Genomic DNA, 24796 nt, shown 5'->3' on the forward strand with positions numbered 1-24796 from the left:
TGCAGCAACAAGCGGCTTTGAAATATCTTCGATAATGCTTTTTCACATAAATATATCTACAAAAATTCTCAAGAAAATTTTTCAGTCCTTATTTTCACTCTTTGGCTATCAAATTTGCAATCAAGTTTTATTTTTTAACATAACTAATGACCGGATATTCCGACACATTTTTTCTTTTGTGGCCATTCATAGGGAAACACGAAATCAGCTGTTGCTTCCTAACCAGCTGACACATTACCATAAGTTGCAAGTAACCTCATCTCATTATACGCGTCTTTAAGATTGCCATCAGTTTTCGGAAGAGGACATGGGGCAGTTATTGGCAATGAAAGGGGAAAAAAGCAGTTAATCATATATGCTGATAAATGATCGGTGCTTTTAAATTTTAAGGTATATTAGTCGAAATGGCTATATTTACTTACATCACTTTTGCGGCTGCGATGTGTATGCTTAGTGCCGATATTAGTTCAGCGTTAAAATACACCAAGAAGGATCTTGAAAATCTACGGTATGCTAGTTATTGTTGATTTAAGATATTATTTCCTGATAAGATTTGCAGCTGTTATGTTTACTTTTTCAATCGGCAGGGAAGAAGTGCGTCAAATGTTCCAGCATGCGTACGACAGTTACCTGAAGTATGCGTACCCTTATGATGAGCTGCGACCTCTCAGTTGTGATGGAGTGGATACTTGGGGAAGGTAATGCAATCTAATATTTTATATCATATTAATACATCCATTGGTTCAAGATAACGTTAAAGTTTTCTTTATGATTTAACTCAAAACCTTAATTCTGTACAAAATCACAGATTTAATGAGAAGGCAGGGATTAAAATACCAGCAGTAGTATGAATTTAAGTACTAGTATTCTACGTTTGAGATTTTAGTGAAAAGGTCCTTTTTTTAAAATTATTGATGTACTTTACAGTTTTTTTATGAGTTCAGAATTATTATATTTTGAGGCTTTAGGCCCTTTCATATCACTCTTTCGAAAAGTCTAAACTTGTTGCCTTACGAGTGCTAGCAAATCTTTTTTGTTTCCGAGTTTCATTACATTGGAAATCTAAATTTAATGACTTGTAGATAATTGTTCTGAAGATGCATACGATAGACAGAATCATAATCTGCAAATGTCGTTTAAGTACCTGTTTGCATGATTCATTATATTTCAATTTTGCTTCATGTATTTTCTGGAAAAAATAAAGATTTTATGAAAATTCTGCTTAGAAGTATTATTCTATAACTCTGTGCCATATGCTGCATGTGAGTAAAGAAAGAAAACAAGAACATTCTTCTGGACATTGTCATTCCAAGTAATAATACATCACTATTTTGGAAGGCATTCTCTCCATTGCAGTTCAGAAGCAGTACTTTTAAAAACTAAATGTGATAACCTCATATTTAGTGGGATTGACATACAAATACTGCTTATTGAAATAGTGAACAGTGGTGTTTGTTGCTTCACTGGTTTTAATTTCCAACTGTTCAGGGTCAGTATTGCTAAGTGATAATGTTGTATCATCTGCATATACCGTATTCTCAATTGAGAACTGTATATCGTTGATTGCATTCAGGAGATAGTGGATTCCAACCCCACTGTTGGCAGCCTTGAAGATGGTTTTCTCTGGTTGCCCATTTTCATACCATGCAGTACTTAATTAAATCCACAGTTACTACCTTCATGCTCCTAGCCCTTTCCTGTCCCATCGTTGCAATAAGACCTATCTATGAACCCAGCTGTCGGCAGCCCTGAAGATGATTCTCCGTGGTTTCCCATTTGCACACCAGGCAAATGCTGGGGCTGTACCTTAATTAAGGCCACAGTTATTTCCTTCCCCCCATTTCTAGCCCTTTCCTGCACCGTCGTCGCCATAAGACCTATCTCTGTCGATATGACGTAAAGCGAATTGTATTTTTAACCCTTTGTTGCATTGTGTACGCAACACAGATTAACAAACTGTTTTGCACGCCTCTGGTGGGCAGTTCATGAACCAGTGCATGTTCCACATGTGTTCCTAGATGTTTATATAATATATTTGATCTTAGTTACTCATAGGTTGGCTGTACTGTGGCCATAGAGTAGCACATGGTATGAGATGGGAGAGCCTACACCCCTTTGTTGCATGATGTAGCATCTGTCTGTCTGTTAGGTCATCAGCCCAGAGGCTGGTTGGATCCTCAAATAGCACCACCAAAGGTTATGTGGTTATAAGGAAACACCAATGGCAGCACCAAAATGAGGCGTACTAGGCAAGATGAGGAGTGAGGTAGTTTGCCATTGCTTTCCTCACTGGGTCAGAAAGTGCTATTGCAGCACGACTGACCCTATGAGCAACACCTTTCAAAACACTCAGATGCACTAGTCATGCTCTGAATGTCATTACTCAGCACTACCCATACCCCAGCAGCTTCCATATTGTCACAACCATGGATGTTGACTGGGACTTCGGTGGAAGCTACACTTTACTCTAGCCTGTGCCAAGAGATGGATGCAAAAGTACTGTATCCATCAAGAAATGACAGCAGGCAGGATGTAGCATATATGCAACATAAATTAACAAATTGATTTGCACGCCTCTGGTGGGCACTTCATGAACCAGTGCATGTTCCACATGACTTCCAAGTTGTTTATAGAATATCTTTGACCTTAGTTACCCATTTCTATATATATTATGTAGGAACTAGTTGAATGGCAACCGTATCAAAGAGAATGTTTATTCATGGTGTAGCATATATGCAGCATTATTGATTTTTTTCCAATATTTTTCCCGTTCTATAAACCTTATGGAAAGTATATTAAAAAAAACTTTTAAACATGAAAAATAAAAAAATCATGCATTAAAGGGTTAAAAATTGACAAAATAAATAAATGTGGGCCAAATATAGATAATTATGCTTTGCCAGTGTACTGTTGGTGTGACGCTTGTAAGAGGTAACACATGTGGCACCGTGAATTGAGGAACGTTGAAATGTCCATGTTCGTTAGACCCCTATCATTTTTAGATTTGTCTCATATTGAAGCTCTCAGCTATTGCCACATTAATATTTGAGTGTAGTGTAGGAGTGAATGGACTACTGAATTCTAGGCTATACATTGTAAGTTTGCCTTTGTGTACTGATATGTGACTTGTTGTGCAGTTACTCGCTGACACTGATCGACGCACTGGACACCTTGGCAGTGATGGGCAACTACACAGAGTTCCAGAGAGTCGTGGACATCATCACCACACATGCCAATTTTGATGCCAACATCAACGTATCAGTGTTTGAAACGAACATCCGCATCATCGGGGGCCTCCTGAGTGCTCACCTCCTCTCGTACAGGTTAGCCAACCTGTGATAACTTCAGTGTGACTGCATGTTCCTACAGCTTGTTATCAGGGCGGAGACAAACTCTGTTCATCACATTAAATATCTACAAAATACGAGGGTAATAAATTATCATCTTGTATTATAGAAACACCAAGCACTTTATATTAATTTATAGACTTCTTTACACTTTTACACATAATCCCACTTCCTTGTAGGCCTACATATTTTTACCACTGTTCTGGAAGTTAGAATTTCTCCAAGTAGATGGTTGTCTGACAGTGCCAGATCAGAGTTGAAGAAGAACTTCTCACTCCAAGTATTTTCAGTTTCTTCCAGTATGATGTAAGCAGAGTGGGATCGAGCTTAGGTTATTTTTCTGTCAGGACTTTTATTGCTGAACAGAGCATGTGCAGTGTCTGCACATTATGAGAACCATTTACATTTTGCCCAAGTACTAGAAAATCAGCCAGAATATACCCCTCTGCATCCCAGAAAACAGCCTGTGTCATTATTTTGCTTTCTATTTTGATGGAGTGTCAAATCATGTTTGGTGGATAGAATCCTGGGAGAGGCACTCCAGCATATAACACATAACTTTGTGAGGTAATATTTATAAATGTTACCTTAAAAGCTTGTAGAGGAGATATGTGTTCATTATGAATGCCAAGGAGCCACCCACCCAAAGTAGTACGTTTAATTTTATAATCTAATGGAATATTTCATGTGCCACTATCCATTGGTTGAGCAGCCACTAGCATGACCATTGGGCAGCTGATATGCTGTCATTCCCAGAAATCAAAACTCCTAGCTTCCATTGTCAACAAGCACAGAATAAAAGCACAAATATAAAGGCTCTTTCCTGTGGCAGCAGTGCATACTGTTCTCATGGCAAGAAAAAAGGTAATTTAATTAGTAGCTGTAGTCTATCTTTGTACATCCAGGCCAATCTTTTTTCATGAGAACAGGTACCTCTTTGGGGCTACACTCCCTTTGAGAGGCTTTTTTCTAAGGCCACAGCGTATACTGCCTACATGGCAAGGGGGTTAAAGTCATTTAGTAGCTGTAACCTTTCACATTCAGGCCAATCTCTGCCATGAGAACAGTGGCTCCTTTGGGTCGACATTTCCATGAAGGGGCTTTTCTTTATGGCCCCAGATCATACTGCCCGTACGGCAAGAAAAAAGGTATCTTTGCTCATCCAGTCCAATCTCTGTCATGAGAACAGTGACACCTTTGGGGCGACACTCCCATTGAGGGGTTTTTCTCCCTGACCACAGATCATACTGCCTGCACAGCAAAAAATAAAAAATAATAATGTATCTGTGTACATCCAGGCTAATTTCTGTTATGAGAACAGTGGCTTCTTCAGGGCCACACACCCTTCAAGAGATTTTTCTCTATGGCTGCGGTGCATACTGCCACCATGGCAGAAAAAAGGTCATTTAGTAGCTGTAATTTATCTTTGCACATCGAGGCTAATTTCTGTCATGAGAACAGTAGTTCCTGCAAGGCCACAATCCCATCAAGAGGCTTTTCTCATGGCAACAGCACGTACTGTCCGCACAGCAAGCAAAAATGTCATTTAGCATTTCTCAAAACCAGTTATCATCATCATTTCTTTGCTCCAGCAAACCGGGTGCGGTTTCTCGAAATAAAGTACAATGACTAATTTTCAACTCGCAGCCATTTCCATTGTTGAATTAAACCTTCATCCTGTCCCATCCTACAATAGTTTTGTGACAGTTGGTAGCACCTAAAAGCACCCTGTTGACACTCCTGTGGACTAACAGCGAAAGAGCATCACCCTGCATCAGCATTCTCGTCAAGGGAGAGCAGAAGAGCATATATCTGATGATGTCCTTCAGTCAATAGGTGTGATACCAAATGAGCACAAATTCTCCCACAGTTCAACATTTCTATCACCTCCTAAAGTGCATTGTGTTCTATTCCAGGTGTTCTCGCTCACTGACATGTCTATTGATTCTATCTTGTTGTATTCAGTCGAAGCTGTTGGAGGATTGTCTTAGATGGTCATGTTCCTATCTTTAAAATTGTTTCCTCTGTCCTCTAAGAATGTTGGTACCAAGCATGTGCAAGGCTCTAATGGATTTCTTCTTCACCAGAAACTCAGCGACAGCTAGCTGCTAAAACAAAGCAATGTTGTTGGCCTTTTGTTAGAGGTAGTGGGAATAACATTTCCTTGACAATCAGATATCCCTTTCTTAGTGCACATGATACAGAGAAATCGTGATATTTTTGTTTCAGGTAGATTTGACTTTCAACTGAAGTTCATGAAAGCATAAAGAATTCGAATGTAAATATTATATTACTGATGTTGAAAACCTACTGTTTATTTTTACATTGAAGTTAACTGTAAATTAGTTATTTTGTTAATCAAAATGTTATTGCCTGTGTGAAGCAATATGCTTTCATCTGTAGTTTAAGGTAGTTTTAATTAGAGTTCTCCTGTGTTTGTGTTTACACTTTTCTTAAACATTTTACATGGTCCAAACAACAAATTATTGCCATGATTTTTATGGTACATTTTGTTCAATATTTTAGAAGCAATGAGTTAATCTTGATGTTTTATGTCCGTTGTAGGGCAGGAGTGGCAGTGGAACCAGGCTGGCCTTGTAATGGTCCGCTCCTGCAGTTGGCAGAGGACGTAGCCCGTCGGTTGCTCGCGGCATTCGACTCCGCAACTGGCATGCCGTACGGTACCGTGAACCTTCGCCATGGCGTTCCAGAAGGTGAAACTAGCATCACTTGCACAGCAGGCGTAGGCACTTTCATCCTGGAGCTGGGAACTCTCTCACGGCTCACCGGGGACCCACTCTTTGAGGAGGTGCGTGTTGTTTTGTGCATTTCGTTAGAGCTTCTGGACATGGATTTTGTCTGGATTGAAGTAGTGAATTAAAAAAAAGAGAATTCTAAGAGAAAAATGCTGAAAAAATTGTCTGAATCCTCGTTCTCCAGAGATTATGTTAACAAATTCTCCTAGCATGGTCAACATACAAGACAAATACATGTTCAATTCCTTGATATTGAAATACTGATTTTGCAGGTATCTGTCGGGGAAGTGTTCCTCTTGGGTTTTGACCAACAAAGTAGAACATGCCTGTTCAGAGGATTTCCTACCTTCAAAGCATGATAACATCTTGCATAAGTATATCAACAGTGTGAATATTTTGAGATTTTGACAGGTTTGTTTATTCTTTTTTTGTAGCATCCATTTCTAAATGATAATCACCACAAGTCATATACAGAGGATGCCAATTAAATGTATACGCACTTTCACAGGAGGTATCTAATTTCATATATTACAAATCTGGACCAAAAACCAACAGTTATATGTAGTATGATGTTCTGTAAACAGATATACTGTATTATTAGGTAGGTCATTATTATCATTGACCATCTCCAGTTGCCCAGGTGTGGTGTACGAGCCCCCTCCATCTTTATCTGTCCATAACCACTGTTTCCTCATAATCTTCTCCCAATCTTGTCCTCTCTCCTCGGCATCTTTCTTCACCAGAACTGTCCATTTTCCTCTGGGTCTGCCCACTGGTCTTTTTCCTTTTCTCTTTCATATTCTCTTCTTGCAGTCTTGCTTGCACTCGTCCTTCTTACATGGCCAAACCACTTCCGTCTTGCTTTCTGAACCCTCGGTAGTAGGGAGTTTCCTATTCCCACCTCCTCTCAGACTTTTTCATTCCTGAACTTGTCCTTCCTGGTCTTCTGTATCATGGTGCGTAGGAACTTCATTTTTGCAGCTTGGAGTTTTGAGTTGTCTTGTCTCGTTCACATGGTAGTTTCCAAGCTATACATGAGGATAGGTGTATAATATGATTGATATAATGTCATCTTTGCTTTTAATAGTACTTGTTTATCCCACAGCAGTTGTCTTACTTGGTGGTAAAATTGAGTTGCCTTGCTAATTCGACTGTCCACCTCATACTTTGTAAGGTTGTCTTTTGATACTGTACTGCCCAAGTACTTAAAAGTTGGACCACTGTCCAGTTTGGTGTCATTTATTCTTATTTGTGGTTTGTCATCTCCCCTCTAACTTCATCACCACTGTCTTAGCCTTGTTGATATTTAAATCATACCTCTTAAACTCTTGACTCCATTTCTGCAGCTTTTTCTGCACATCATTTTCAATTTCACCCCAAATCACCACGTTATGTGCAAAGATGAAAGCTTGCAAGTCCTGCTGCTCCTTCCTATTTAGAGCCTTTATTATGGCATCCATTACAGTGATAAATAAGAGGGGTGACAAAGCACTGCCTTGCTGTACTCCTCTCTTCGTTTCAAAATAAAATTAGGCATTTACTTCATGTCAAATAAATTAATGTGAAATTCAACTCGTGTGTGGGTATTTCCTCTGCTGCGTGCCGAGCACCGCGCCAGGTCACACTACTGTATTGCATTGCATTGCTATTGCATTCAGACAGTAGATTGTGTTGTGTTGTTGTTGTTGTTGTTGTGTAGTTAATCTACAGTAGTAGCCACGAGGCATGTCAGTGTGGTAGAAAATTGAGCAAAAAAGCACGGGTACGTTATGCTATTGTTGCTACTTGACAGGCAACAATGAACAAATGAAGCCAAGATTATTGTATAATGTTCTGTAAACAGATGTAACTCGTAAGACGTTATGCTAGTGTTGCTACAATGAAATGGAGCCAAGATTATCATTTGAACAGCAGAAAGTAATTTGGAAGTGGTATTGGAAAACCAAGAATGTTGTTGAAGTTCAACGGCAATGGAGATGTATGTACAGAACAGAACTGCCAACATGAATGACAATTGGACGCATTCGAGACAAATTTGAGACTCATCGTACCATATGCGATGTTCATAAGGGCAGATCTGGGAGACCTTGCACAGCAAAAGCCCCACATGCTCGGCTGTGTTTTTTGGAACGCTTTGAGCACTCCCCGCAGAAATCTACAAAGCAATGTGCGCGTGAGACTGGGATTAGCAGAACCAGTGTATGCCGTATCATTAAAACAGCAAGATTGAAAATTTCCATCCCAAGACTTTTGCATGCATTAAATGAAAATGACCCTGATCGGAGAATGCAGTACTGTGAGTGGTTTCGGAAAATGTTGCAAGAGGATGAGGCCTTCGTAGGGAAAAGGCTGTTAATTTACCTGGAATTAATGTTTGGTGTGGGAACAGAAACTGGCCAAGTGTACCTGAACATGATATGCACATCCGTCTTACCCGCCGTTCGCAGACATTATGGAAATCAGGAATTTTACCTCCAACAGGATAGTGCACCACCACATTACCACTGAGATGTCCATGTGTACCTTGATGACAATCTTCCAGGGCACTGGATAGGACGAAGAGGTCCGATTGAGTTTCCATTGCGTTCTCCGGATCTAACTCCGTTGGACTTCTATCTATGGGGAATTGTTAAGGAAGTTGTATACCATAGAAAACCAGTTACAATGGCAGCACTTCAGGAAGAAATTTAAAGGGCATATGCTGCAATTGCTGAGGACACTTTAGTAAACGTTGCTCAATCTGTAGTTAAACATCCTCAGAAGTGTATCATCGCCAATGGTGGGCATTTTGAGCAACTGTTGTAAATGGAAAAGATGAAGAAAATTAGTTGCTCATCATTTTCTGTTTGTGTGAATTCAGCTTCATCATGTCAACACATCGTTTTTTCTTCTTTGCTTGAAATGTGTATACATTTTATTGAACGTAGGTTTTCATGGCTCATTGTATTAAAATAAAGAAATAAATATGCGAACTGGATTAAAGCCACTTGTATGTATATTTAACAAAGCCGACCTTTCTGGCAAATTGCATTGGCCTTCATCAGGGCATGTGTCCGGCTCCGTGGCTAAATGGTTAGCGTGCCGGCCTTTGGTCACAGGGGTCCCGGGTTTGATTCCTGGCAGGGTCGGGAATTTTAACCATGATTGGTTAATTTCTCTGGCACGGGGTATGGATGTATGTGTCGTCTTCATCATAATTTCATCCTCATCAAGAAGCGCAGGTCGCCAACGGGAGTCAAATCAAAAGACCGGCATCTGGCTAGTCAAACTTGTCCTCGGACGCTTCCGGCACTAAAAGCCGTACGCCATTTCATTTCAGGGCATGTGAAAGTTTGCCTCCAACATTGAGCAAAGAAATTCTTCGAAGGAACTTGGAAGTCACGAGCATACTACCCACAGTCCCCCACTAACTGGACTCGGGGATCATTGTGCTGTGGTGGTTGGGAGGGAAGTTACCGATTCACCGCCTTCTGTCGACAGTTTCTTGAGTGCATTGCGCTGTGCCATGGTGGTGTTATGCATGTGTTTCTGTAGTTGTCAGATACATGGAGACCTGTACTACAGTGCATCGACTGAGTTAGTGTTGCTTGTTTTATACATTTCTTCACAAATTAGTTTTTCTCAGATTTACTGTACCTTTTCTCTGGAACCATTTGCTCTACCTGAACATGTTTTATTTTCTTTTAAAAATCTGAATCATTTAGAATGTCAAGGAGATGTTTACTTTTTCTATAAAATAGTTGTAATATCAGAATTTTATGGAAAATTTTAAATTTTATTAAACAATATATTATTAATAATAAAAAATTAAGAGGTAATTCATAAAGTAATTGACTTGATTGTTAAAAAAATAAGAAAATACAGAGGTCCAGGACACTGAGTTTGTTGGTTGGCTTGAAAAGGTATATTGTTTTTAGTGAAATGATGAAATATTTATAACATTATTAACAGTTATTAGTAGGGCTCGGATGTTTAGGAAAAGTCATATTTTTTCTTTATCTCTATTTTCTTCCCTGATTGGATTTTGGTGCAAATCAGGGGATTATTGTCACAATTAAGTGATTTTATTTGTCATATGTAAATGCATATTTTATTTTTTTGTCATAAGGTCATATTTTGAGCTATTTTCCTAGAAATGTCATATTTTGATCATATTTTGACTGTTTGGTGACGGCTGTAGCTGTGCAAAATCATCGTTAACTTTCTGAATGAGAACTAATAATCACAAAATTGCCTTTCCGGGTCATATTTTGTAATTTTTACATCGTATTTCATCACTTTTGAGGTCATATTTGGTTGTTTATTTGGGCTATTTTTAGGTCTTAAATATCAAGCCCTAGTTATTAGCAACATATAGTGTATTTATGCACACCATTGGTTGCTTAAGTTATGTTACCATTTTTTGCTTTGATTGACTGGTAGTTTTATTTGTTGACTTGTTTCTGGAAAATGTTAGCATTTCTCAATATTCAAAAATTTCACCTGTTTGGACATTAGCTGGTGCTGAGTAATGACATTTGTTATGAAAGGTTCTACTCATAGGGCTGATCATGCTGAAATAGCACTTTCTGGCCCAGTCACAAAAGCAGTGGCAAACTATCCTACACGTGGTCTTGCCTAGTATGCCTCATTTTGGCGCTGCCCTTGGTTTTTCTGGTTTTCCTATAACCACATAACCCTTGATGGTGCTATTTGAGGATCCGACTGCCCTTTGGGCTGAAGACCTAAAAAAAATGTTCTAACACTGCTGCAAGGTCGCAAGCTGGAAAATGCGAAACGGGAGAAGAAGAAAAATCGACTGGACGCCTTAGGAATGTGTGAAGTAAGATGGAGAAGCTGTGGTGAGGTAGAAAGTGGAGACTACAGGTTGTTTTATTTGGGAAATGAAACTGATGGTAGTAATGGTGTGGCAATTATGATAGGAAAACGGCTGAAGAACAAAGTATTGAAGGTGGACTATATAGATGATAGATTGTTGATGATTAGATTAAAGGGTGACATGAAGGATGTTCTTCTAATACAAGTTTACAAGCCAACACAAGGATGAGGAAGTAGAAGAGTACTATGAAAAGATTGAAGAACTTATGGGAGAAGAGAAGTGCCTGCATTATTGCAATGGGAGATTGTAATGCAGTGGTTGGTGAAGGAAGAAAAGAAGAAGTAGTTGGAAAATTCAGACTGGGTACAAGGAACAACAGGGGTGAAATGTTGGTTAATTTCTGCAAAGAACACTTGCTTGTGATTGGGAACACTTCGTTCAAACATCACAAGAGACGGCATTACATGTGGACATCCAGGTTGAATGGTGAGAGGTATCAAATTGATTATATCATGATACAGAACAGGTACAGAAACTTCTGAAGAATGCAAAAGCATACCCCGGAGCAGATATAGATTCAGACCACAACTTGGTGGTGGGAGATTCGCACGTACAGTTAAAAAAAGTGAGAAAGGGTAAACCAAGAGAAACTTTTGACCTAGAAATTCTAAAGGAAAAAAGGTAAAGACAAGGGGCTGGAAGACATATTTATGTCAAAATGGAATAGAGGTTCTAATGAAGAAAGTGCAAATGAGACATGGAAGAGGATGAGAGAAAACCTCACAGATTCTGCAGAAGCAGTAGTTGGGAAAAGGACATCTGCAAGAATAAGGTAAGAATGGGACACAAATGCAATGCTGAACAAGATGGGGGGGGGAAGAAGGAAATGGAGGAATGTAGGATTAGAAGAAGGGAAATTAATGTACAGAAAACTGAACAACGAATTAAGGAGAGAAACAGATCAAGCAAGGAAGACATGGATGAAAGAGAGATGTGAGGAAATAGAGAAACTAGAAAAGGAAGGGAAATATGAAATGATATATAAATTAGCTTCAGAACTAGTATTTGAAGGGAGGAAAAGCAGGAACAGTATGGAAATAGAAATAAATTATGGCACATTGGTGTGTAAACCTGAAAAAGTAAGGGAAAGGTGGAAAGAGTATGTAGAGTGCCTATATGAGGATGATCAAAGAACAAATGATATAGAAATAGATGATGAGACAAGAGTAATAGAAGATGAAAAAGGATACAGCATTTTGGAAGGGGAGGTAGGAAAAGGTCTGAAGGAAGTGAAGAATCGCAAAGCAAGTGGGATTGATGGATTACCAATAGAGCTTTTTAAGAGTCTTGGAAATGAAGGAGTAAAAGAGCTAACATATCTCTGCAATACGATATATGAAAGAGGTGAATGGCCAGATGATTTTCTTTCAGTAGTAATGGTACCAATTGGAAAGAAAAAGAATTCAAAGAAATGTGATGATTTTAGAACCATCAGTCTGGTCACACATGCAGCCAATACTGAGAATACTGAACAGAAGACCTCATGGGAGGATAGACAACTGTATCTCTAAGGAACAGTATGGCTTCATGAGAGGTAAAGGAACAAGGGGTGCAATTGGACTATTAAGAACATTAGGTGAGAGACACATTGAAAGAGGAAGGGAAATATATGCTGTGTTCATTGACCTGGAAAAAGCTTTTGACAGAGTCCAGTGGAAAAGTTAATGGACATTCTAACCAGGAACAGAGTCGACTGGAAGGAGAGAAGGCTGATTAAGAATCTGTATCTACAGTAGAAGATAAGAATACAGATAGGGAATGAGATGACAGAGGAAACCACAGTTGGAAGGGGAGTAAGACAAGGCTGCTGTCTCTCCCCCATACTTTTTAACATGTATTTGGAAGAGATTATCCAGAAATGTATGAATGGAAAAAGAAGAGTGAAAGTTGGTGGTAGGAGAATAGAATCTATTTGATTTGCTGATGACATGGTCCTACTGCCAGAGAGTGAACGAGCTATGATGGCGATGCTAACAGATCTAAATGCTGTCTGTGAAGAATTTGGAATGAGAATTAATAAGAAAACGACAAAATGTATGGTGAAAAGCACAAGAAAAGTGAAGACAACCATAAAGTTAGGGCAGGAAAGAATAGAACAGGTGGATGCTTTAAATACTTGGGAAGTGTAATAACAGAGGACATGAGGTGCAGTCGAGAGGTGAAAACTCGTATTGCGATTGTGAAGGAAGCATTTAATAAGAAGAGCAGACTTTTTTGTGGGGGCATGGATAGAGACTTGAGGAAGCGATTCGTGAAGTGCTTTGTATGGAGCTGAGACATGGACATAGAGAAAAGAGGACGAAAGAAGACCAGAAGCATTTGAGATGTGAATTTGGAGGAGGCGGAAAGTATACAATGGATAGAAAAAGTAAAGAATGAAGAAGAGTTGGGGAAGAGAGAAATATATTAAAAGTAATCAAGAAGAGAAAGCACAGTTCGATTGGTCATTGGATGAGGAGAGATTGCTTGCTTGTAGATGCTATAGAAGGAATAGTAAATGGAAAAAGACAAAGAGGACGGAGAAGATATCGGGTGCTGGACAGTATGAGGATAGAATACAAGTATGAGGAAACAAAGAGGATGGCAAGAGGCAGGATTGGGTGGAGAGCTGCCATGTGAAGACCTGCCATATGGCAGAAAACTGATGATGATGATTACCCAAAGTTCTTATTTTATGATAAATTTGGTACGAATTGCTGAATTTTGTAATTTAAACTACTGTAAGAAAGGTATCTTACAATTCATGTGCGAACGAGCAGTAATGTCATCATTAACCTCTTAACCAGGCGTGACGAGTTAATTCATCTACCAATAGTTGTTACTCAATCGGGTAATGACAAGTTAACTCGTCTAGAGCCTTCAAAAATAGTTATCAGCTGGGCGGAACGTGTTATCTCGTCTCTTGTTGTTGAGTGTAGTTCTATGATCGCTTTATAGATGTCCGTAGGTTCCAGACTTGTTGCACCACAGTGCGTGCCAATATTTTCTTTTCTTTCATACATAATGGCTAAGCGCACTCGTTTGGATGATAAACTATTCTTCATCTCACGGATTCAGACGACGAATTACGTAGATGACAACTCTTTGGATAACAACGATAGGACTAGTAGTGAAAATGACAGTGAACTTGCTTCTGAAAATGAAGAAGAAGGAGCAGATATTGGTTTGCCTACAACAAGTGATGCAGCCATTTCGCACTGGCATAGCCAAGGTAATCCTCGTGCTCCTTTTATGTTTCTTTCGGATGGTAATATAAATATTGAAGCAGTTGCAAGAAGTCAAATCAAATATTGAATTTTGCAAGAAGTCGAATCAAATATTGAATTATGGTTTGAATTAACAAATGCAAATCAAAAGAAACCCCTTTTCCCTTTGCAAAAATCAAATGATCATATATATGTGTCTCGGTCAGGGCCATCCATCAACGGCTTCTAATTTCAGATGAAAAGTCATTAAGTAATTAAAAGTAATCAAGAAGAGAAAGCACAGTTCGATTGGTCATTGGATGACGAATAGCCAGCACGGTTGCTAGGTAACACTGTATGACCATCGATCTATACTTTACATCGCATCCTGCAAGAGTTCCACTTCCGTCACTCCTTTTGTGAGGCTAACTTCAGTAATGCAAATTTTCAGATGACCACCAGGTATCAGACATATTTATGTCAAAACGGGTTGGCTAGATAACTTGTCTTCCGCGTAGGAATGCATGCGTAATGGGCGGGATGAGTTCCTTCGTCATTCGCGGAAACACATAATGTGTGGGATCAGTTCGTTCATCATTCGTGGAAGCATAATGGGCTTGACGAATTAACTGGTTTTCAGTCAAAATATATTCCCCGCTACAATTGTTGGTTTCTAGTGGAAAATCCCTGGTTGAGAGGTCAATATAGGCCACAACTGGAACAGTCAAGTAAATGTTGTGTTTTCTCTAAAATAGTTTCGGACGAGGTGATGTCTGTCGAGCAGAGGAGAGATAGCTCCCTCTGTGGATTAGTCAGCCTCCAGATCCCGAGCTCGCAGGTTCATACCCGGCTAAGGGAGTTGGATTTTCGAAGGGCAGAAAAAAATCTATTCGACATTTCATGTCGTACGATGTCGGTGTGTAAAAGATCTCTGGTGACACATTTGATTTTAGCCAACCAAATTCATTAAAACTCAGCCATAGATGGCCAGGAGAGATTTCGGTTCACTCTGCCATCTAGTAGAGTAAAACAGAACTTTGAAATTGACACATAGGCAGTCTAGATGGCATTAAATTAAAATGCCTGTTCATATTAGGTGAGACGGTGATAGTAATTACTGATTCAAGAGGAAGTACCGTACAACTGGACAACCACCCTCTATTAGGCCATATGATAATGATGGTGGTTGTTGTTATTATTGTTATTATTATTTTTATTTTTATTTACACAACAAGAAAGGTAGAACTGAAACATCTCCCTTCTCTCAGAGAATCAGTAATTTAGTACAGAGTATCTATGACCTTTTCCAGGTTGCTATGAACGCACTCTACGCTCTCTATGCGCACCGTTCTCCCATCGGACTGGTGGGTAACCACGTGGACGTCCAGACAGGCCGTTGGACAGCACAAGATGCTGGAATCGGCGCCGGGGTGGACTCTTACTATGAATACCTGGCCAAGGGAGCCATTCTGTTGCAGAGACCGGAGCTGATGCGGATGTTCCACGAGGGGCGCGCTGCTATCGACAGATACCTCAAGAGGGATGACTGGCACCTCTGGGTGTCTATGTCCAAGGGCCAGGTCACCCTCCCTGTGTTCCAGTCATTGGAGGCCTACTGGCCCGGAGTACTCTCCCTCATAGGTAGGTCTCGATGCTTTGTCAACTTCACTCTGAGTTTTCTGGTAATTAAAAAGAATTTGGAGTTCAAAATGACTTCTCATTTGATTTAAAATAAACAAATGTCTGGTTGTGATCACTCCTAACTGACATAACACAGTTTGAAATCTATTCAGAAAATAAGATATCGTCCCTCCTCTAGCAAACTAACAAATCTGTAAATTGTCAAAAAATTAAGAGAGCTAAAAGAAGTTGTGATTACACACGTCATATCAATTTTTGTATTTAATGATTGGTTTTATGTGTTAGCCATACAGAACGAGCTGCAGATGTGAGACTTTGTCAGAGGGTAGACATTATATAAATAATAAAATCTAGAGCAAAACTTTAGAACTACAGATTTCCTAGTTTATTACTTTCGCTAGTTTGCCATAATGGGGACGATTATGTAACATTTTTATCATGGCATCCTCAGTTAAAAATTATAGGAGGAGGTTTATGTCGGTGAATAATAATAATAATACTGTATAGGCTTTTGGGCTTATGCCTTGTCAAGAAAATAAGGTGAAATTCTTAATGTTTCGCAGGGAACAGTGCTTTGCGTCCTCAGAAGAAATCTTGATTGTCCACGAGAAAGGCTTCTTAAACAATGACACTTTAAATTGGACATTATAATAGAAGTGGAAAATGGTACGTTCAATCGCCACCAGATGGCCCCCAGGACGTGGCAACACTAGCGTTCGAAGCGGAAGCTGACCGAACCATCACAATCAGTCTAAGTGGTTCACATAATGTGTTTGCGTAACACATCACATTGGCAAGTGTATGGCATAGACACAAGCCTGGAATGAAACATCTGGCGACGAGGAACGTACGAATTTGGAAAACACCGAGGCAAGATGACAATAGTGAAGGGACAGGGAAGGGAACTACCTACGTAAATTCGTAATGGCTGGCAACCAGGTATTACATAATTGATAGCCGGTGTCCCTGTTGAAATTGTTAGGATTTCTACGTATTTCCACAGCTTCCTGTGTAATCCTGGACCTGTAGTGTCTAGTGTGGGTAAGAGCTCGAGCATCTTGGAACATGACATCATGACCTGACGATAGAGCGTGCTCAGCTATGGCCGATTTGTCTGGTTGGTTGAGATGAATATTACGTTCATGTTCTTTGATACGGGTACCAATGGATCGGCATGTTTGGCCGATGTATACCTTACCGCAAGTACAGGGACGGTAGTAAGAAAGAAACCAGACAGCTCCCTAGGACATACAGTCTATTGTAAGCCTACCCACACAAATCGCAATCTTCATGCATATTCTCACCACCATCCAGCACAAAAACAAAGCATTCTCACGACACTAGCCAAGAGGGAAAGACGAATTTGTGAGGAATCACATATCCAGGTGGAGATGGACACGCTCAAAATCGCGTTCGAGGGTAATGGTTACAGTGATTTGCAGATTCATAGAGCCCTACATCCCAGAGAAACGACCAAGCAAAGCTAACAGAAGGAAGAAGTGAAGGGAACTGCCTATTTGCCTTACATTCACAACACCACAGATCGAAAATTGCCAAGGTCCTCCGCAAACACAATATAAAAACGGTGTTTTGCACCGCCACTAAAATTGCTCACAGTCTGAGTAAAACCAAGGACAAATTGTCCCCTCTTTTACATCCTGGGGTATACGAAATTCCCTGTACTTGCGGTAAGGTATACATCTAACAGTTCATAATTCTTAATTATGTAACAACTATAAGTGAAAATATAAGTATTGAATAGGTGGAATAAATTGAAACACCTTTATTATTGTTGAACTGTTAAAAAATTTTCAATACGGACCTAAAATGAGGTTTCTGACATGTAAGGTATACATCTGCCAAACATGCCAATCCATTGGTACCCGTATCAAACAACACGAACGTAATATTCGTCTCAACCAACCAGACAAACTGGCCATAGCTGAGCACGCTCTATCGTCAAGTCATGATGTCATGTTCCAAGATGCTCGAGCTCTTACCCACACTAGACACTACAGGTCCAGGATTATACGGGAAGCTGTGGAAATATGTAGAAATCCTAACAATTTAAACAGGGACACCGGCTATCAATTAAGTAATACCTGGTTGCCACCCATTAAGAATTTACGTAGGTAGTTCCCTTCTCTGTCCCTTCACTATTGTCATCTTGCCTCGGTGTTTTCCAAATTCGTACGTTCCTCGTCGCCAGATGTTTCATTCCAGGCTTGTGTCTATGCCATACACTTGCCAATGTGATGTGTTACGCAAACACATTATGTGAACCACTTAGACTGATTGTGATGGTTCGATCAGCTTCCGCTTCGAACGCTAGTGTTGCCACATCCTGGGGGCTATCTGGTGGTGATTGAACGTACCATTTTCCACTTCTATTATAATGTCCAATTTAAAGTGTTATTGTTTAAGAAGCCTTTCTTGTGGACAGTTGAGATTTCTTCTGAGGATGCAGAGCACGGTTCCCTGCGAAACGTTAAGAATTTCACCTTATTTTCTTGACACGGCATGAGCCCAAAAGCCTATACAGTATCATGTTTTTAAGTACGGGCCATGAAAGCATTTATGACAATAATAATAATAATAATAATAATAATAATAATAATAATAATAATAATAATAATAATAATAATAATAATAATTGATGTAGAAGTATTGGGTAAAACTCTTTACTGCACATCATTGTTACTCAAAAAAAGTTGGGGAAACTGATGTAAAATATTGATTACCCTCGGTCAAATTGAATGTGGGAGTTACGCTTGAGACACAGAAATACTGAGTGAGTTAGCTACGAAGTTTGGGTCACGTAGCAGTGAGCTTGCATTTGTCAGATTAGTGGGCTCGAACCCCTCTGTCGACAACTGTGATGGTGGTTTCCAGTGTTCACACCAGACAAAGATTTCATCTTCTTCTACCGCTCTTCCCACGTTCTTGTGGGGTACAACTTATATAATACCTACCATTACCCTGCACGTGTCCCCCGGGTGGTGCTAAGCGAGCAACTACGATCAAGATGAGACCGAACTGTCATAAACGACCTCTCGGTCATGATAACCTATATTCGTCGAACAGTCCTTCTAAGGACTATGAATTTCAAACACGGAAGATCGGCCCACAGATCAACATCTGCCAGTTTAACATCGAAAGCATTAGTAGAGCCAAGAGTGAGTATTTATCAAGCATTTTACAGAAGCACTCAGTTGACATTGTCGTACTACAGGAAACACATACAGAGAACACTGAACAGTTATTGGCAAGGGGAAAGATACCAGGATTTAAAATGATAGCAGCTCACGACCATGCTAAATACGGAATTGCTACTTACATTAGAAATAACATTTGCAACTACAGTACCCTACCAGTAAGCGATCATCCAACCTATTTCTCCACCTCAGTACAAATAGAAGACATCATGGTAACGAATATTTACAAGCCACCCAATGAAACATGGCCTGATCCCATTCCCATAATACCCTCTCATAATAACATCATCCTTGGAGATTTCAACAGCCACCATACATCTTGGGGCTATAAGCGAGATGATGAAAATGGAACTAAGGTCTCAGAATGGGCTGAAGTAAACAACCTTGCACTGATATATGACCCTAAAGATAAGGGAACGTTTCACTCTGGCCGTTGGAAATGTGACTACACACCAGACCTTTGCTTTGTCTCGCACAGTTTTATGTCACCATCTTGCCGTGTTAGGAGACAAGTGCTCAATAACTTCCCGTACAGCCAGCACAGACCCATAATCTACCAAATAGGAATTCAGATCCCAGTTATACAATCTACACCCAGACTTCGCTGGAACTTTCAGAAAGCAGACTGGGTTGCTTATGCCAAGTCTACTGATGCCAACATCAGATGGATTAAACCTGTCCCAGAGAACTACATGAGGTTTGTTGGCTTAATAAAATCAGCAGCAAAAACCTATATTCCTAGAGGATTCCGTAAAGACTATATACCGGGATGGAATGGAAGAGTCCAGCAGACTGAGTAAGGAATTTGAAGAAAATAGCAGTCACGAGAAAGCAACAGATTTACTACAATCACTTGATCTTGCTAGAAAAGAGAAGTGGGTAAAGACTGTAAAAGACATGAATTTCACCCATTCCAGCAGAAAAGCATGGTCACTTATTCGGAAATTAGATTCCACATCCATACCACCAAAGCAACATTCCCCAATCAAGGTAGAAGCAATAGCAAATCACCTCGTTTCCACCTCTAAAACAACAAGGAATAAACTGACCACGAAATGGGTTAAAACTGAGCTTAAACAGGCAAAACGAGAAACACAACCGAACGCAACCTATTCACAACCTTTCACATCACAAGAGGTCGATGAGGGATTAAAATCACTCCGAAATGGCAAAGCTGCAGGACTAGATGGAATCTACCCAGAACTACTAAAAAAACTGTGGTCCAGTTACAAGAAGATGGCTCGCTGCATTCTTCAGCTCCTTACTTCAGTCAGGAAGACTTCCCCCAATCTTCAAGAGATCAAAAATGATTGCCCTTCTGAAACCAGGAAAGGATCCAACTCTCCCACAAAGCTGTCGACCTATAGCTCTACTCTGCGTCACCTACAAGTTATTAGAAAGACTGATACTAAACCGAATAGCACCAGCCATCGAAGCATTCCTTCCAGTTGAACAAGCAGGATTTCGACCCAGCCGTGACTGCAGTGACCAAGTACTGTCCTGGACCACATATCTGGAGGTTGGTTTTGAGAAGAAATTGAAAAGCGTCTCTGTCTTCTTAGATCTTACAGCTGCATATGACACAGTCTGGAGGGAAGGTCTTATGCTTAAACTGATTAAAGCTGTTCCTTGCTTAAAAATTACTACACTAATTGACAGAATGTTAAGCAACTGATTATTTCAAGTTCACTCAGAACACAACAGAAGCAAATTCCACAAAGTCAACAATGGTCTGCCTCAAGGGTCGGTTCTATCTCCTACTCTCTTCAACTTATACATCCACGATCTGCCTGAAACAGTGTCCCGAAAATTCATATATGCGGACAATATTTGCCTTACAATTCAACGACCCAACTTCGCAGGAGCTGAAATAGTTCTTAACCGAGACCTTGAACTGTTGGATGACTGCTTTCAAAGATGGTACCTTCATTCCAATCCACAGAAAACAGTGACATCTACATTCCATCTGAACAACGCAGAAGCAAACCACCATCCAAGGGTATTCTTCAAGGGCCATGAACTACAATATTGTGCCAATCCCAGTTACTTAGGAGTAACATTGGACAGGTCTCTTACGTACAAAAATCACCTGCAGAAAAACCGCCAACAAACTAAAAAGTCGTAATAACATTCTCCAACGATTGGCTGGAACTTCCTGGGGAGCGGATGGAAACACATTAAGGACAACATCTCTGGCCATAGTCTATTCTGCAGCAGAATACTGCTCTTGTGTCTGGCTTAGCAGTGCTCACACTCAGCTAGTAGATTCACAACTTTGTCAAACCATGCGAATCATAACTGGTACACTTCGTGCTACACCGACCCAATGGTTACCGGTTCTCAGCAATATACTACCTCCACATATCAGGAGACAGAAGGCCCTTTTTCAGCTATGGACCAGAATGCTCAAGAATGAACGTCTACCTGTTCATGAGGATATTAGGCAGAAATGCACACGCCTGAAGTCTCGCCAGCCTGCTTGGAAGACAACCGTGAAGATAACATCTAGCGAATTCAACCCCACCTCGGGCAATAGTGGATGATATTAATAACCCATCCACAAAGCTGGCAGGCTTTGATCTGCCACGTTGCACCTGGAGTAGACTAAACCGCATGAGATGTGGAGTAGGTAGAACAGCATCTACTTTACACACCTGGGGCTGGTCAGTTTCTCCATACTGTGATTGTGGGGAGGTTCGACAAACAATGAAACATGTAGTGCAGGAATGTCCACTCCGTGCTTTCACTGGCACCATGGAAGACCTCAACTCAGCAACACCCGAAGCAGTGAAGTGGCTGGCGGGTTTGGACATTCACATTTAGTGACATGTACATCACTCGCACTCATTGTGTATATATGAACTGTCAGAGTTGATAGGTGGATAGCGATGTAAATATATTGTGTTTTCTTCTTGTACTTTCAAACTTTGTAAATTGCTTTCTTTGACTGTATAGATATGATAATTTGTATTTACTTTGTACTCATCTTTCACTGGTTGTGTAAATAGTTTATAGGTTGTTATTATTCATCATACGCCAAATAAATAAATAAATAAATAAATAAATAAATAAATAAATAAATAACTTATATAATATTATAAATATCGTTCTTATGGGATCGCAAATGTGAATTGTGCCTCATGTGGACTTAGTCCTGTTTTACCACCAGATGCCCTTCCTGATGTAACCCTATGTGGAGGGTTGTATTCAGTATTGCGTGTTTCTGTGGTGTGTTGAGGAGAGGAGAGTATTGGAACAAACACTAACACCCAATCCCTTAGTCATAGAAATTAACCATATGCAATTAGAATCGCCCAGCCTGGCCAGGAATCAAACCCGTGACCCTCTGCAACGAAGGCCTCTGCACCGGACATTCGGTCAAGGATACGATGTATTAAATTGCTTCATAATATTATAATTTATTGGACTGTAGTATTACTTTCTTCTCAAAATATTTGGAAAATCATGTTCTTCTTATAAACTGCCTGAAAGGGCAGTTTCTACGAAATGCAGTCAGTTGCTCATCAGTGCACAGGAACTCTCCTGGTTTGACACACTTTTGTCAGTTTTTCACAAACATGTCAAAATATTTCTATGATCGGTGCAAGCTTGTCTGGTACCTTCTGTTCTTCCCTGCTGTTTATGTCATCGAAACATATGCATCTCGTAACCTCTTTATTAGTGGAGTTGGGCAGGAAGCGCATGTTTCATAGAAGACGGATCGAGAGCTTAATTCCCACTGTGTAGGTACTGTCCCATGTTTTTTTTTCTATTTGCATTACGGCGCACCGACACAGATAGGTCTTACAGTGACGATGGGATAGTAAAGGCCTAGGAATGGGAAGGAAGCGGCCATGGCCTTCAGTAAGGTAGAGCCCCAGCACTTCCCTGGTGTGAAAATGGGAAACCACGGAAAACCATCTTCAAGGCTGCTGACAGTGGGGTTCAAACCCACTATGTCCCGGATGCAAGCTCACAGCTCAACTCGCCCGGTAATGTCCCATGTTACAGCATACTATAATCACTCTGAAAAACTTTGTGAAGACGATGAAAGTTATAAGTAAGTTAACAACAAAATTGTAACGCCGATGCTCGCATGGATGAATGTCATCCGCTTGCTTTTTGAGGTGTCATAATAATGGAAGTATCTGGAGAAATTAACCTTAAACTTCAGAGACGTCTTTAACAATTGTATTTTGAGGATTATATAAAACACTCAACCAAATTTTTTTTTTTTTTTTGCTAGGTGCTTTACGTCGCACCGACACAGATAGGTCTTATGGCGACGATGGGGCAGGGAAGGGCTAGGAGTGGGAGGGAAGCGGCTGTGGCCTTAATTAAGGTACAGCCTCAGCATTTGCCTGGTGTGAAAATGGGAAACGACGGAAAACCATCTTCAGGGCTGCCGACAGTGGGGTTCGAACCCACTATCTCCCGAATACTGGATACTGGCCGCACTTAAGCGACTGCAGCTGTCGAGCTATACAGTACTAAGACAGTTGTAACCCTGGATGACAGTAGTCATCCATGTGAACATTGGAGTGTTAATTGCACATTTTGTCTCCTTGAATTTTGATCTGATGGGTATCAAAGTAACCAAATTTACAACTAGATATAAATAAGCTTACCTGGGTGAAGAAATTGGAGAGCTATTTCTTTTGGTTAAGCTATATTTGATTGTTTCAGGTGACATCAACAAAGGGGTCAAGTCACTCCACAACTACCACCAGGTGTGGAAGCAGTACGGCTTCACTCCTGAGTTTTACAACATTCCTCAGGTACGAGCTGAGAGACGCAATGACGATGTGTAGATAGATATGTTTTATGTGATGGAGTGAGAATGTTGGTACTGTATGGAACTTAGTGTGTGATGTTGTGGTGAATTTCTATTTTTGTGTCGTTCATTACCTGATAGTACAGGAAGATGTGATATTGATAACGATAAATGTATTTATGAATCAAGAAATGCCTGTGACACTGTCCTCTAAACAAATGCTTGGGAAAGTTTGTTAGAGAAAGGCATTGGAAAGGAAATACTGTATTTGCTTGTGTGTTAGACCTCCTCGCATATTAGACCCCTCCCTGCTTTTTGGGACAAAGAAAATGAAAAAAATAAATCTCGCATACAAGACCCCCAATGTAATTCGTCAGAGAACAACAACAATTCCATTTCAAAACGGGTACAAGCCTTACTGCAGCTCCGATGACATCACACAAATTTGTGAACAGTTTAGTCTGTACGACCTGCGTAATGAAAACAAGAGTCAAAGTCCTGTGGTACATCTGTGGTTTGTAGCTAAGAAATGTCCCGTCCGTAGCGTAGGCCTACTGCAGCTCTGATGACGTCGTACAAATAGGTGAATAGTTTTGTGTCTGACCTATGCAATTAAAGCACGCATCAGTCATGCTATATGTCTGTTTTTGTAGTTAAGAATGTCTGCCTGCGTAACGGTTAGCACAGTTACCTGCCGTTCTTGGGATTTTGATTTCAATTCCTGGTACCGTATTGCCAGAGATTTCTTCTTTTGTTACCAGAAATGTTTCACTCTCTCTGACCTGGCTGCCCGTTCTTCGTCAGTTATGTTGTACTGTTTGCGTGTAAACGTCTTCAGTTTAAGTCTCACGTTATTTCTCAGGATCCTCTTCTTCTCTGTTTTCAATTTGTTGAATTGTCAAGCCTAATTCATTTAAATCTTCTTGGACTTCTTTGAACCAGGTTTGAGTATCCTAGTCTCTGGTAGTCGTGATATGTGACAGAAAAAAGCAACTCTTC

At 40.2% G+C, this 24796-nt stretch overlaps 1 protein-coding gene across 1 annotated transcript in view; it reads left to right on the forward strand.

Moving 5' to 3' along the window:
* The first annotated feature begins 203 nt into the window (after positions 1-203).
* LOC136857396 (ER degradation-enhancing alpha-mannosidase-like protein 2) overlaps positions 204-24796 on the forward strand; it is a 54228-nt gene continuing 29635 nt past the window's right edge. Inside the window, exons 1-6 of the mRNA XM_067136033.2 lie at positions 204-508; positions 588-698; positions 3138-3323; positions 5913-6156; positions 15478-15808; positions 23710-23801. Of these exons, the coding sequence (XP_066992134.1) occupies positions 405-508; positions 588-698; positions 3138-3323; positions 5913-6156; positions 15478-15808; positions 23710-23801 (1068 nt within the window). The 5' untranslated portion in view covers positions 204-404. The remainder of the gene's footprint in view (positions 509-587; positions 699-3137; positions 3324-5912; positions 6157-15477; positions 15809-23709; positions 23802-24796) is intronic.

Source organism: Anabrus simplex, chromosome 1, assembly GCF_040414725.1.
Source record: "Anabrus simplex isolate iqAnaSimp1 chromosome 1, ASM4041472v1, whole genome shotgun sequence".
NCBI lineage: Eukaryota > Metazoa > Arthropoda > Insecta > Orthoptera > Tettigoniidae > Anabrus > Anabrus simplex.